This window comes from Myotis daubentonii, chromosome 2 (genome assembly GCF_963259705.1).
Source record: "Myotis daubentonii chromosome 2, mMyoDau2.1, whole genome shotgun sequence".
NCBI classification, from domain to species: Eukaryota; Metazoa; Chordata; class Mammalia; order Chiroptera; family Vespertilionidae; genus Myotis; species Myotis daubentonii.
In genome coordinates, this window is record NC_081841.1 from 220,402,428 (window position 1) to 220,418,098 (window position 15,671).

The 15,671-nt window shown below is 61.3% G+C and overlaps 1 protein-coding gene across 1 annotated transcript in view; it reads left to right on the top strand.

Annotated features, from left to right (window-relative positions):
- The window catches only part of DLGAP2 (DLG associated protein 2), a 71,279-nt gene that overhangs the window by 12,083 nt on the left and 43,525 nt on the right, over nt 1–15,671 (top strand). The window contains exons 2-3 of the mRNA XM_059685839.1: nt 2,677–3,743; nt 6,811–7,022. Coding sequence (XP_059541822.1) covers nt 2,745–3,743; nt 6,811–7,022 — 1,211 coding nt within the window. The 5' untranslated portion in view covers nt 2,677–2,744. The remainder of the gene's footprint in view (nt 1–2,676; nt 3,744–6,810; nt 7,023–15,671) is intronic.

Genomic DNA, 15,671 nt, shown 5'->3' on the forward strand with positions numbered 1-15,671 from the left:
AAGTAGGTCAGGAAGTCTGCTGGGTGCCGAGAGTGACACGTAGAGATCAGAGAGTGAGTTGGGGTCTCGGTGCCACCTGTGGGGCCAGCAGGGGCCGCTCGCAGAACGTGACCCACGGGCAGCCACTGGCATCACAGGCCGGGCGCGGGGCTCACTGCCGGGGACGCCAGGGGCTGCCCGGAAACACTTGTGCCGCGTCTGCGTGTCACCCGGGAGTGGAGGCGGAACCTCGGACAGAGGAGGAAACGCAGGGCCTTGGGGGCCGTCACGGGCCAGGCTGGGGAACGCCGGTGCCGCTGACGCCCTGCGGGGTCCCGCCCGGGCCCAGTGCACATGGTCCCTGTCGCTCTCCTCAGCTCCCTCCGTGCAAGACATCCGCCGTCTCAACCCTTCACGGCGGAACTTGGGTAATGGCATCGGTGGCTGGTGAAAACGAATCCATTTGCTAATTCACGCGCCGTCTCCTTTTATAACAACGTGACACGGTAAATGACAGCCAAGTGTGAAACACACCGATGACGGACCGCAGATCCGAATCCCGGTCCAGGAAGCGTGAACCGGAATGAAAGACCAGGGGCACGGGAGCCCCCTGTGAGGTCACGGGGCCTCGGAGCCTCCGGCTGTCGGAGCACAGCCCAGGCGCCTCCACGCGTGTGCTGCATGGAGACGGAACAGCAGCAGGGAGCACACGGCTTCCTTACCGCCCGGCCCTGAAACACGCGAGGGCGATGTTTCAAAGTTCGTGCATGTTCCACGTTGCCTTGTTCCGGCCTCTCCCCTCCTGTGGAATCCTCCCTGGCCAGAGGTCTGTGGGATCTGACTCACACACTGGACAACCCCCTTTAGACGTGCAGCCCGCGCCCGGCCGCCAGCGCACCCACAGGTGAGCGGCCACCCCCATGGGCCGTGTTAGGATTTTTTATCCCCAGGCTCTGAGCGGGCCCCTGCCCCGCCAGCCCTGGCCAGCAGCAGCCAGCGGGACCGCAGAGCGGGTGCTCCCCGTGGCTGCCTCCCCCACTGGGCCGGTGTTCCCGTGGCGCCCACATGGCCTCACGTCTCCGTGCTGAACTGTTTGTTATTGCCCGACAGCAGTAACCCCTTTCGTCTGTTGCATAATCAGATCTCACCCATTTCCGTCAAACTGGCACCTTCTACGTGGTGCTTCTGTGCGGCCACATTCCCACCACAGCGCCGGGGCAGCCCTGGGGCAGGCCGGGCAGCCGTGAGCGGGAGGGTACCGGGCGCCCGTGTTAACGCGGAGAGAGACGGGGTTGTGTGACGTGACTGGTTAGTGGGGAGATGAAGCAGAGACGACGGGGCGACACCGCGCGCGGCTGTGGAACCGAGGTCTCGGCGCACGGCCTTGCCGCTGGTCAGCCGCACGTTGCGTCCGTTCTCCTGGGAAACGTGCTGTCCTGGAGGCGGCCTCGGGGGTGAGGCTGGGCTGGGCCTCACGTGGAGGCTGAGCGGTGCCTGGGGAAGCCCGGGCCACGACGTCTGGGTGGACGAGGACAGAAAGGGCCCGAGGAAGGTGGGCGGGGCTGCTGTGGCCCTGGCGACAAGAACCGAGGGCGTCGGCCAGGCAGGGCCTTGGAGTGCAGGAGGTGGGCGCAGGGAGCGAGGGTGAGCTGACAGCCAGCAGTCTGACAGTGTCACACGGTGAACAACAGAAACGTGTAAACACACTGATGGGGCGGGAGGCAGAGGAGGAGCAGAGAGGGGGAGAGCCAACCAGCCCCTCCTCTCCCTATGGCTGGGCTCCTGGCGGCCCCTCCTCCCTGTATGGCTGGGCCCCTCCTCCCCGTGTGGCTGGGCCCTGGGCGGTCTTTCCAGGGACAGACAGAAGCAGGCACTGGCCACCCCGTGTCCGGTGCCAGGAGACAGGCTCTGCTGGGTCGTGACTGCAGCCTGGGAGCCCGCAATTCCCAGCAGGCCTGTCCCTGGGCTGACGGCTGGGCACGTGCGGTGGGGGCAGGAGAGGAGGGCCTGTGTCCTGTGGGGGATGGCGTGTGGGTTGCGGGGGGAGCCGGGCCCTGGCCAGGGGAGCCCGCTGGCCTCCACGTCCCCGCGGAGACAGGTCCGTCCTGGGGTCACTTCTGGGCACCCGTCCGCAGGTCTTTCCACCCCTTTTCCTGTCGGAATCGGCTTCTCAGGCCTGTGTTCCCTGCGGATGTCCCGCTGTGTGCATGTTACATGACATGTGCATGTTACAGAGGCATACAGACATGTTCACAAACTGCAGAGGCGTGTTGCATACGGGCATGTGCATCGTATAGACACGCTACATGTGCGTGGCATGGACTGTAAGATGGTGTGTTCTTTCCTGTGTCGCATGCTGCATGCACTCCATCTGCTGTGTGTGCGCATGATGCTCAGATCGATGGGCTGTCACTCATTCCCCCGCAGATTGTCTGCTTGCTTAGGACCACACCACCTCGCTCCCGGGGCCCCGGGGAGCCTGGGGGACACCCGCTGTCTGTCACTGAGACACCCATTCGGGAATGGCAGTCTGTTCTTGAGATTCTCGTGCTTTGGAGCAGTTGACGCCCCATCACCAGGGACCCCGGCCGCTGCCCAAGTGGCTCCCGGGACGGGTGTCCGATGGTCCCCGCTTCCACGGACGTGCGTCTCTGCCGTGCCCCCGAGTCTCACGGCGCCCCTGTGTTCTCTCCACAGACCAGCCGTACCCGTGGTCTCCCACGCAGCCCTTCGATGAGGAGAGGTACTCCCCCGCCCCCAGGAACATGAAGGGGCTGTCGGGGGGCCGGGCCCCGCCACAGCTGTGCTCCGCCCACACCTGCGGCCTGGCGCCCCCCGAGGACTGCGAGCACCTGCGCCTGGGCCTGGGCCCGGACCCGCGCCAGCCCTACCTGCTCAGCCCCCCGGCCGGCTGCCCGCTGGACCCCCGCCGCTGCTCGCCGCGCAGCTCCGTGCACTCGGAGTGCGTGATGGTGCCCGTGGTGCTGGGCGACCACGTGTCCAGCAGCACCTTCCCCCGCATGCACTACAGCTCGCACTACGACGGCCGGGAGGACTGCGCCGGGCCCCACGCGGGCGCCAAGGCCAACCGCATCCCCGCCAACCTCCTGGACCAGTTCGAGAAGCAGCTGCCGCTGCACAGGGACGGCTTCCACACGCTGCAGTACCAGCGGGCGACGGCCGCCAGCGCCGAGCCGCGCGGCGAGAGCCCCGGCCGCATCCGGCATCTGGTCCACTCGGTGCAGAAGCTCTTCACCAAGTCCCACTCCCTGGAGGGCTCCTCCAAGGGCAACGCCAACGGGGCCAAGGCGGACGGCCGGGCGGACGACCACGCCCACGGCCACCACGCCAAGCACGGCAAGCGCAGCAAGAGCAAGGAGCGCCGGCCCGAGGGCAAGCACCGCTCGGGCCTGAGCAGCTGGTGGAGCTCGGACGACAACCTGGACAGCGACAGCACCTACCGCGGCCCCGGCCTGGCCCACCGGCACCTGGCGGACCACGTGGCCCGCTGCTACCCCGAGCCGCTGCCCGGCCCCTTCGGCGACCTCTCCCTCAAGACCTCCAAAAGCAACAACGACGTCAAGTGCTCGGCCTGCGAGGGCCTGGCCCTGACGCCCGACGCCAAGTACATGAAGCGCAGCTCGTGGTCCACGCTGACCGTGAGCCAGGCCCAGGAGGCCTATCGCAAGAGCTCGCTGAACCTGGACAAGCCCCTGGTGCCCCCGGAGATCAAGCCGTCCTTGCGGCCCTGCCACTACCTCCAGGTAAGGGGGCTCCTCGGGCACGGCCTTTGCAGCAACCTCGCACCGGGCGCAGGCTGGTGTGTCTGCCCCGGGAGGCAGCCACGCGTGCCCGTGCGAGCACTTCCGTCGCTGCCAGTGCCACTAGCAGAACTGGGGGTCTGGTGATTTTCTTTAACACAGGTGTGTCTGTTCACAGTCGTGCCTGCACACGTGCACACACACACACACACACACACACACACACACGTGTGCGCGCCGGCAGACCACAGGGGCTGCAGGCTGTGTGCCGGGTGAGAAGGACCTGCCCAGAACCAGGAGTCCCAGCGCCCAGGGCCCCTGAGTCACGGGCGTCGCCATCGGGGCAGATCATCGCTCAGCCACCTCCGGAGTCAGGAGCCGCGCGTCACTCCGGCAGCTCTGGCCGCCGTCCTGGTCCGTTGTCCAAACCCGGTGGTTCTGGTTCTGAGGAAAGGCTGACACGTTACTTTTACAGGAGGGTGTCCCCCAGGAGACAGGCGGGTGGGCGGCTGGGACACCCCTGGCGTAGCGACGCGGGAGACGTAAGGTTCGCATGTGGTGGGCGAACCCTGGTGATCGGCAAACGGGAAATGCTCACCGGGTCTCAGATTCTTCACGGTCATCGCTAGAGAGGGGAGCTCCCGTTCTGTCCATCACATCGCGGGAGTCTCCGAGGCCGTGTCCCCGGCATCTGAGGGGTGCTGCGTGGGGGCATCCCACCTCCCACCCCCGAGTCTCCCTCCCGCTGAAGTTCATCGGTCCCCCCCCTTTCTGAACCCTCCCCTCTGCCCTCCTCCAGCCCCTCTCATGCTTTCATTACGGAGAGCACTGGTCCCATAAGAGGGGGTGGGAGTGACCTATCACACCCCACGCAGGCATCACGCAGCACCAGCACCAGCCAGGGAGCGGCCAGGACCACCCCCCCTCGCCCCCTCCCGCTCAGGTTCCCCGAGATGAGACAGGGCCCACGCAGGCCAATCAATGCTCTGTGCTTGTCTGCCCGGGGCGAGGGCTCTTCCTCTCCAAACGTAACTGCAGATCGGAAGGCGGAAGGCGCTGCAGGTGCAGCGGGCTCCCTGGGGGAGGGCCTGGCCCTCCTGAGCCCTGTGCCCTGCCAGGATGCGCTCTCCGTGTCCGGTTGAAGCTGCCTCGTCCTGGGACACAGCTGGGTGGCCTCCTCCTCCCCATGTCCTCCAGGATCCCGGTGTGCGGGGGGGCGGGGGGGGGGGACTCCTGACCTTGAGGCTCCCCGTCATCACACTTGCGTCTCCCCAGCGGTCTGTCCTGTTGTGGGGCTCACGGGAGCTGAGCCCAGCACTCCCGAGAGGCAGGGGCACAGATGAACCCGCAGGTAGCCTGCCCGGGACTCCCTGTGGGCTGTGAGCCGGGTCCTCGCACGCCGACCTGTCCGGCTGCCGGGAGGTGGGCGCCGAGGACTCTGCCGCGGCCGACGGGGTGTCCCCGAGCGGGAGGGAGAAGCAGACGCTGCACAGTCTGTGCCTTTTCCACCCGAACTAGCGAGATCTGAGCGGAACAAAGGGTTGTTTTGTATTGTGATTTATTTTCTTAATTCCTTATTGATGAAAGTATTATATATGTCCCCGTTTCCCCCCACTGGCCTCCCCCAGCCCGCCCCCGCCCCCCAGCCCAGGCCTTCACCCCCCTATTGTCTGTGTCCGTGGGTTATGCTTAGATTCACTCAAGGTCTTAGGTGGATCTCGTACCCCCCTCCCCCCCTCCCCTGCCTTCCTTCTGAGGTTTGACTGTCTGTTCGATGCTTCTGTGTTTCTGGATCTATTTTTTTTCTTTTTCTTTTTTATATATATGTTTTATTTCAGAGAGGAAGGGAGAGGGAGAGCAGCGGAAACATCCATGATGAGAGAGAATCATCGATCAGCTGCCTCCTGCACGCCCCACACTGGGGATCGAGCCCACAACCTGGGCAAGTGCCCTTGGCCGGAATCGAACCTGGGACCCTTCAGTCCGCAGGCCAGTGCGATATCCGCTGAGCCACACCAGCCAGGGCTCTGGATCTGTTTCTGTTCATCGGATTATGTTGTTCGTGAGATCCCGCGCATGCGTGCGATTGTGCGATGCCTGTCTTGGTCTGACGGGCAGGCTCCGCTCAGCGTAATGCTCCCCAGGCCCCCCACACTGCAGACAAAGGGTGCTTTTTGGTGTCACCTGGCGCAGAAGGCGGCGCTGGCGTCAGAGGAAGACGCCAAACGCGTCCGAGGTCCGAGCAGACAATGGGCGAGTCAGAGAAAATGAATTTGTTCCACTTGTTCCCAGAAAAGGCCCTTGTTTTCCTGTTTCCCAGCAGCGGGCCCAGCGTCAAAGGTCGCCTTCAGTGCCTGTCACCTGATTGGGTGGCGAGTGGCAGCTGAGCGCCCGGCGCCCGCCGCAGGGGCTTCTGGGGCAGGAAGGTGGGACCCCGCGTGGGGACCACCAGGTGCCACGCGCCACCTCCTTCCTCTTCTGTGTCTGCTGCGTCCTCCTGCCCCACCCGGGTGACTTCCCCTCCAGCTCTCGGGTCGCCCCGGCGCCCGTCCGGAAGGACGCAGCCTAACCGTTACCCGTGGTCTTCCAGGTCCCGGGGGGCGTCCTCATCCACTTCTCCAGCAGGTCCTCACTTCTCCCGTGATGTTCCTCCAGCGCTTTGTGATGGAAAAGCAGTCACTTCCTGCTCATGTCCGTTCAGGGTTCAGGGCCAGCCCCGGGGGCACCGACAGGTCTGCGTGCCTAACATTCAACGATGAATGACCCTAAAGAGTCGTAAGCCCGGCCAGTGAGGCTCAGTGGTTGAGCGCCGGCCCATGAACCAGGAGGTCTGGGTTCGATTCCCGGTCGGGGCACAGGCCCGGGTTGAGGGCTCGATCCCCGCAGGGGGCGTGCAGGAGGCAGCGGTCAGTGATTCTCACTGGTGTTCCTCTCCCTCCCTCTCTTCTCTCTGAAATCGGTGAAAATAACGAAAATACATAGAAGCGCCGTGTCTCCGTGCCTCCGGAGCGCTCGCTCCCGTGGAGCCAGCCGGGCCTCGGTGTGAGGCTGACGTGTCTCTCTCCCCCAGGTGCCTCAGGACGAGTGGGCCGGGTACCCGCCCGGGGGCAAGGACGAGGAGATCCCCTGCCGGAGGATGCGGAGCGGCAGCTACATCAAGGCCATGGGCGACGAGGACAGCGGGGAGTCCGACTCCAGCCCCAAAACGTCGCCCACCGTGGCCATGCGGCCGGAGCCCTTGCTCAAGTCCCTGGGACCGAGGCCGCTGGGAGGGCTGCAAACGTAAGACCCCACGCGCTTCCTGTGCCCCTCGCGTCTCAGCCCACTCCCCACGAGCCGCCGTGGCCATGGCCCGCTAGGAGTCCTTTCCGGGTGAAAATGTCAGACGGTGGCCATCAACGGCCCGTCCTCCCGGAGAACGTAGGGCCTTTCCCTGCTGAGCGGTAACTAAGGAAACAGACTGACGGCTTCTCAGCCAAATGCGCATTGAAGGCAGGCGACACGGCAGCGTGTCCATCGATGTCTTCTCAGATCACTGAGTCAGTCACAGGAGCATGAGTGTGAGTGTGTGTGTGAGTGTGTGCGCGAGTGTATGAGATGTGTGTGCGAGTTGTATGAGTGTGTGAGAGAGTATGCGCGGCACGATGGGTAGGTGAATGTGTGTGAGTGTGCCATGACTCAGTGTGTGAGAGTGTGAGTGTATGAGTGTGTGTGAGTGTGTGAGAGGTGTGTGTGTGTGAGTTGTATGAGTATGTGTGAGAGAATGTGCATGGATGGTATGTGAGTGTGCCTGAGTGTATAAGTGTGCCATGACTGTGTGTGAGGGTGTGTGTGAGTGTGCATGCATGTGAAATGTGTGTGAGAGTTGTATGAGTGTGTGAGAGAGTATGTGCAGATGGGTAGATGAGTGTGTGTGAGTGTGCATGAGTGTATGAGTGTGCCATGACTGTGTGTGTGAGAGTGTGTGTGAGTTTGTGTGTGTGAGCATGTGACATATATGAGAGAGTTGTATGAGTGTGTGTGAATGTGTGTGTGTGCATGAGTGTATGAGTGTATCATGACTGTATGTGTGAGAGTTTGTGTGTGTGAGTGTATGTGAGCATGTGAGATGTGTGAGAGTTGTATGAGTGTGCATGAGAGTGTGTGATTGTGTGTGTGTGAGGCGTGTGTGTAAGCGTGAGTGTATGTGAGAATCATAATATGACTTTTTTTACTATGATTTCATAAGTGCACATGTAGGCAACACATTTTTGGCGGGGTGAGGGTAGGAAATGGCTAATTTTGCGAATAATATAGCCCAAGCTGTATGTTTGTCCAAAGAGACATTTCATTTCCAACATGTAGAGAGACGGCGGTTTGGTGAGTGGCCGATTCGGTGGCTGCGAGCACCTGACGCCTCTCAGCGCCCCCGGCCACCTGGTCGCGGCGCTGGGCTCGGGTCCACGCATGGGACTGTCCGGTCCGGGGTGAGCCCCGCGGCTCAGCGGCAGGTCGGCCCCTGGTGCTTCAGACGTGGCCCGGGAGCTGGTGGAGGTACCCGGCTGGCGGCGTTCCCGGGCGTCCCCTCGGCGCCGGCACAGGCGGGGGCGTCTCCAGGCATTCTCCACGCCAGCTCCAGGGGGAAAGACAAACCTCGAATTGCAACCGGAACCAAATGTTTAATTTCACGAACATGAACCGTATCTTTATTGCAGACTTCGGTTACGTGCCCAGCAGCCGTGCTGCGCCTGCTGGGGGCAGGGGAAGTGGGCGAGGCCGCTCCCGTCACCCTCCCGGTGTGCCGGCCGGAGGAGACAGGGAAGGCGCTCACACACCTGGAGGAACATAAGGCGGGTGTGAGCAAGGAAACCACTGGGAGCAGTGGTGTGGGGGGCTGTGTTGGGGTCTATAGGAGTGTGGGGGGCTGTGTTGGGGTCTATAGGAGTGTGGGGGGCTGTGTTTGGGGTCTACAGGAGTGTGGGGGCTGTGTTGGGGTCTACAGGAGTGTGAGGAGCTGTGTTGGGGTCTGCAGGAGTATGGGGGCTGTGTTGGGGGGCTGTGTTGGGGTCTGTAGGAGTGTGGGGTCTGCAGGAGTGTGGGGGGCTGTGTTGGGGCTGTGTTGGGGTCTACAGGAGCGTGAGGGGCTGTGTTGGGGTCTGCAGGAGTGTGGGGGCTGTGTTGGGGGGCTATGTTGGGGTCTGTAGGAGTGTGGGGTCTGCAGGAGTGTGGGGGGCTGTGTTGGGGTCTGCAGGAGTGTGAGGAGCTGTGTTGGGGTCTGCAGGAGTGTGGGGGCTGTGTTGGGTGGCTGTGTTGGGGTCTGTAGGAGTGTGGGGGGATCCAGACGCCCTGCAGTCAGGGGCGGGACCAGACGTCAGCCTCCCCCCTTTTATTGGTGGATCTTAGACACCAGTGGGCCCTATGCCCCCCGTGCTCCCCCTCCACCTCTCACCCCCCCACCGCCCACACCCCACTCCCCACCCCCAGCGGGACATTGTCCCCACCCCCAGCCCCACTCAGCTCCTTTTCCCACGCCCAGCCCGGCCACCTCCTGGGGTGAGTCCTGGATGCTGGGCTCCCCTGGCCGCGCGCTCCCCGGGGCCTGTCCTCGCGGAGACCGGGGACCCCTGGTTTGTCGTTGGGCGATTGAGGAAAATGACTTCCTGGGCATCACGTGTTGGGGACGGCCGCGCATCAGCTGAGGGGACGCGTGACCGTGATGGACACTAAGAGCCCCCGTTGTGTAGAGTCTAAACACGAGGCGGCCGTGGAACAGGGGCGCGCAGAGCGGAGGCGGCCTCCGCGCCCGGGGTTCTGTCCGCCAGGAGGGCCAGGCGCCCCACCGCCGCCTCCGGTACAGGAAAGGGCCCGCTGCCAGCCCTGAGGGCTCCGCTGAGGCGAGCCCCAGAGGGGGCCCGTCTCCTCCCGCTGCCGCCGTTCCTGCCGTTCCCGCGGCTGGGGGACGGGGCCGCGTCCTGTGTGGGTCCCAGCGACGGTGTTGCCAGCGCCCAGAGCCTGTTTGCGGCTCCAATGAGTCCAACCTCCTGGGTTCTGGGAGCTGGAGGGTCTCTCATCAGAGGCTCCCCCCCCCCCAGGGCCCCTGGTGCGGTCCCACTGCGTGCGGTGAGCATGCTGCTGAGCCCGTCCTGTAGCTCATCTCCCCGGCGCATGACAGGACACTGTCTTAGGAAGACCGCCCTCTGCCTGAGCCGCCGTGGCGCAGTGGCTGAGCGTCGACCTAGGAACCAGGGGGTTACGGTTCGATTCCCGGTCAGGGCACGTGCCCAGGTTGCGGGCTCCATGCCCAGTGGAGGGCTTAGAGACAGCCTATCAATGACTCTCTCTCGTCGTTGATATTCTATCCCTCTCTCCCTCTCCCTTCCTCTCTGAAATCAATAAAAACATTTTTTAAGAAGAACAGGCCCCTCTGCAGACAGCTTGCAAACCTTGTAACGACAAGCAGTGCAGCCTCACCCCAGACGGGCCCTGGCAGGAATCGATGCCAACCCATCCGTCTCCGGAAACCAGCCAAGGTCGGGAGGCAGTTCCGCGGACGTCCTTGGGGACTGCTCATCGGGGAAGGCAGCGCAGGCCACGCGGCCTGCCGACGGGGTAGGGGGTGTCTTGAGAAGGGGGTTGGGGTGCAGCCGACAGCGTCCTGAGGGCCAGTTGCAGGGTCAGCCCCGGCCTTCCTCCCTCCAGTTCCCGTTGTTTCCCCGTCTCCTAGCCCGTGGCCTTGATGGACAACAGGCTTCTCCTTTTGGTTTCCTTAGATTTGTGGTCGGCAAACTCACTAGTCAACGGAGCCAAATATCAACAGCACGGCGATTGAAATTTCTTCTGAGAGCCAAATTTTTTAAACTTAAACTATTTAGGTAGGTACATTGTTATTAACTTAATTAGGGTCCTCCTAAGGCTTAGGAAGAGCCACGCTCACGGGGCCAAAGAGCCGCCTGTGGCTCGCCAGCCGCAGTTTGCCGACCACGGCCTTAGATCTATGTGTTACGTCTCCTCTGCCAGCCTGGGCTCAGGGGCGCGAGTGTGAGACACTGACCGGTGTGACTGCCCGGCTGCAGCTTGCGCCCCGGCCGAGGCTCTGGTTCCCACTCCTTCTAGACATGCTGCTTTCTGAGGGCTTCCATCCACTGTCATTCTTTCCGTTCCTGTTATAAGCAGATCTGGTCTCAACTTATCGGAAACGGTCACTTTTCCCAGCGCAGTCACACACCTCGCTTATGCTCCGTGCTCTTATTTTTTAATTACAGTTACACTCAGTTATTCCGCAGTGGCTTCAGGGGCTCAGCGTGGCGTTCGACGCGCATATCTCACTCAGGGTTCCCCTCATGGTTCCAGTGCCCCCCCGGCCCCGGACACAGTGACTGCGGAACTCCCGCCGGCATTCCCGGGGCTGCCCGTTATGTCCCCGGCGGTTCGGTGACAGCCAGTTTGTCCTTCCGGATTCATCCCTTCCCCTGGGCCACCCCGCCGCCCCCTCCCGCCCCTCCCCTCCCGCCACCACCCCTCTGTTCTCTGACTATGACTGTCCGTTCGCTTATTCTGTTCTTCCGATGCGTGCCGCACATCAGCGCGATCCTGTGTGATTTGTCTTTCTCTGTCTGACTTATTTCACTGACGTAACACCCTCCGAGCCCATCCCTGTTGTCAGGAAAGGTAAGGTTTCCTTCATTTTCACGGCCGAGCAGTGCTCCCTGGTGTGCATGTCCCACAGCTTCGTCATCCCCTCGTCGGCTGACGGGCCCCTGGGCGTTTCCCGATCTTGGCTATGGTTAGTGGCACTGCTATGAACATAGGGGTGCATATGGCCTTTCAAAGTCCTGTTTTGGCTTTCCTCAGATACATTCCCAGAAGTGGGATCACTGGGTCATAAGGCCTATTTTCTTTCTTTCTTTCTTTCTTTCTTTCTTTCTTTCTTTCTTTCTTTCTTTCTTTCTTTCTTTTTAAAGCCTTTTTTAAAATACATTTTATTGATTTTTTACAGAGAGGAAGGGAGAGGGATAGAAAGTTGGAAACATCCATGAAAGAGAAACATCGATCAGCTGCCTCCCGCACACCCCCTACTGGGGATGTGCCCACAACCAAAGTACATGCCCTTGACCGGAATCGAACCTGGGACTCTTCAGTCCACAGGTCGACGCCCTAGCCACTGAGCCAAACTGGTCAGGGCATAAGGCCCATTTTCAATAATTTTTTTTTTAATTGATTTCAGAGAGAGAAATAGAAACATCAATGATGAGAGAGAATCATGGATCGGCTGCCTCCTGCACACCCCGTACTGGGGATCGAGCCTGCAATCTGGGCATGTGCCCTGACCAGGAATCAAACCGTGACCTCCCAGTTCATGGGTCGAGGCTCCACCACTGAGCCTCACTGGGCGGATAAATATCTGATTTCTAAAGGCTTCAGTGAGATATAATTTGTCCACCGTACCATTCACCCATTTGGCACACAACTCAGTGGCTTTTAGCATCTTCACAGAGCCATGCAACCGTCACGGTGACCAGTTTTACAACCTTTACTTCCCACTGGAAAGAACCCAGACCACTGGCAATCCCCCCCAGCTCCCCTGCCTCCCCCTATACCCCCCCGGCTCCCCCCAGTTCCCCCAGCTCCTCCCACACCCCCAGCTCCCCCACACCGCCCAGCTCCCTCCACCTCCTGTAGCTCCACCAGCTCCCTCCAGCTCCCCCCACCTCCTGCAGCTCCCCAGCTCCCCTCACCTCCCCCAGCTCCCCTGCCTGCTCCCCCAGCTCCCCCCACACCCCCCACCTCCCCACCTCCCCCATCTCCAGCAGCCCTGGCAGCCACCACTCTGCGTCTGTCCCCACGGTCTGCCCGTTCTGCACTGTCACACGCATGCAGTCCCCCGTGTGCCTTCGTGTCTGGCTTCTTCCTCAGCTTCACGTGTTTGAGGTTCACCCGTGGGGGGGACAGACACACCGCCGTTTGTTTATTCCTCCATCACACGGACGTTGCGCACTTTCTTCTTTGGGGCTCTTGTGAATGATTCTGCAGTGAACACGCGTGCGCAAGCATGTGTGGGGCCGTTTCCACGTCTCTCGCCTGCACCCCGGAGGGTGTGGCAGGCCGTCGATGGTGCTACCTCGAAGCTCCTCAGAGGAGCCCCAGCCTGTGGTGACAGAGGCTGGACCCCCGCTGTTTCAGGATATAAATTTTCCACGTGTTCCGTTCACACTGCATTTATGTACAGCCTACGCCTTGGTTTTATTTCCCTCATTTCTATTCACTGCCTCAGGCGCTATCGGCTTAAAGGTGCATAATTTAGTTCCCCCGTCTGGGTGTCCTCATGTCTGTCTGGGTATTTCATGTCCGTCTGGGTGTCCTCATGTCCACCTGGGTGTCCTCATGTCCGTCTGGGTGTCCTCATGTCCGCCTGGGTGTCCTCATGTCCGCCTGGGTGTCCTCATGTCCGCCTGGGTGACCTCATGTCCGCCTGGGTGTCCTCATGTCCGCCTGGGTGTCCTCATGTCCGCCTGGGTGTCCTCATGTCCGCCTGGGTGTCCTCATGTCCGTCTGGGTGTCCTCATGTCCGTCTGGGTGACCTCATGTCCGTCTGGGTGTCCTCATGTCCGTCTGGGTGACCTCATGTCCGTCTGGGTGTCCTCATGTCCGTCTGGGTGTCCTCATGTCCGTCTGGGTGACGTCATGTCCGTCTGGGTGTCCTCATGTCCGTCTGGGTGTCCTCATGTCCGTCTGGGTGACGTCATGTCCGCCTGGGTGTCCTCATGTCCGTCTGGGTGACCTCATGTCCGTCTGGGTGTCCTCATGTCCGTCTGGGTGACGTCATGTCCGCCTGGGTATCCTCATGTCTGTCTGGGTGTCCTCATGTCCGTCTGGGTGTTTCATGTCCGTCTGGGTGTCCTCATGTCCGTCTGGGTGTTTCATGTCCGTCTGGGTGTCCTCATGTCCGTCTGGGTGTTTCATGTCCGTCTGGGTGTTCTCATGTTCGTCTGGGTGTTTCATGTCCGTCTGGGTGTCCTCATGTCCACCTGGGTGTCCTCATGTCCGTCTGGGTGTTCTCATGTCCGTCTGGGTGTCCTCATGTCCGTCTGGGTGTTTCATGTCCGTCTGGGTGTCCTCATGTCCGTCTGGGTGTTTCATGTCCGTCTGGGTGTCCTCATGTCCGTCTGGGTGTCCTCATGTCCGTCTGGGTGTTTCATGTCCGTCTGGGTGTCCTCATGTCCGTCTGGGTGTCCTCATGTCCGTCTGGGTGTTTCATGTCCGTCTGGGTGTCCTCATGTCCGTCTGGGTGTTTCATGTCCGTCTGGGTGTTCTCATGTTCGTCTGGGTGTTTCATGTCCGTCTGGGTGTCCTCATGTCCACCTGGGTGTCCTCATGTCCGTCTGGGTGTTCTCATGTCCGTCTGGGTGTCCTCATGTCCGTCTGGGTGTTTCATGTCCGTCTGGGTGTCCTCATGTCCGTCTGGGTGTTTCATGTCCGTCTGGGTGTCCTCATGTCCGTCTGGGTGTCCTCATGTCCGTCTGGGTGTTTCATGTCCGTCTGGGTGTCCTCATGTCCGTCTGGGTGTCCTCATGTCCGTCTGGGTGTCCTCATGTCCGTCTGGGTGTTTCATGTCCGTCTGGGTGTCCTCATGTCCGTCTGGGTGTTTCATGTCCGTCTGGGTGTCCTCATGTCCGTCTGGGTGTCCTCATGTCCGTCTGGGTGTTTCATGTCCGTCTGGGTGTCCTCATGTCCGTCTGGGTGTCCTCATGTCCGTCTGGGTGTCCTCATGTCCGTCTGGGTGTCCTCATGTCCGTCTGGGTGTTTCATGTCCGTCTGGGTGTCCTCATGTCCGTCTGGGTGTTTCATGTCCGTCTGGGTGTCCTCATGTCCGTCTGGGTGTCCTCATGTCCGTCTGGGTGTTTCATGTCCACCTGGGTGTCCTCATGTCCGTCTGGGTGTTCTCATGTCCGTCTGGGTGTCCTCATGTCCGTCTGGGTGTTTCATGTCCGTCTGGGTGTCCTCATGTCCGTCTGGGTGTTTCATGTCCGTCTGGGTGTCCTCATGTCCGTCTGGGTGTCCTCATGTCCGTCTGGGTGTTTCATGTCCGTCTGGGTGTCCTCATGTCCGTCTGGGTGTCCTCATGTCCGTCTGGGTGTCCTCATGTCCGTCTGGGTGTCCTCATGTCCGTCTGGGTGTTTCATGTCCGTCTGGGTGTCCTCATGTCCGTCTGGGTGTTTCATGTCCGTCTGGGTGTCCTCATGTCCGTCTGGGTGTCCTCATGTCCGTCTGGGTGTTTCATGTCCGTCTGGGTGTCCTCATGTCCGTCTGGGTGTTTCATGTCCGTCTGGGTGTTTCATGTCCGTCTGGGTGTCCTCATGTCCGTCTGGGTGTCCTCATGTCCACCTGGGTGTCCTCATGTCCGTCTGGGTGTTTCATGTCCGTCTGGGTGTCCTCATGTCCGTCTGGGTGTCCTCATGTCCGTCTGGGTGTTTCATGTCCGTCTGGGTGTCCTCATGTCCGTCTGGGTGTTTCATGTCCGTCTGGGTGTTTCATGTCCGTCTGGGTGTCCTCATGTCCGTCTGGGTATTTCATGTCCGCCTGGGTGTCCTCATGTCCATCTGGGTGTCCTCATGTCCGCCTGGGTGTCCTCATGTCCATCTGGGTGTCCTCATGTCCGTCTGGGTATTTCATGTCCGCCTGGGTGTCCTCATGTCCATCTGGGTGTCCTCATGTCCGCCTGGGTGTCCTCATGTCCATCTGGGTGTCCTCATGTCCGCATGGGTGACCTCATGTCCGTCTGGGTGTCCTCATGTCCGTCTGACACTGAAGCGTCGGCGTCCCTCACAGGAAGGTGAACTGGGGCGCGTTTCCTCGCACCACCCCCCCTCTGGCTCTGAAGCCGCCGCTGTCCCGGCAGCGGGGTCTCACCCACACGCCTCTGCACACAGGGCCGCCCCTCCCTAAACTGCGTCT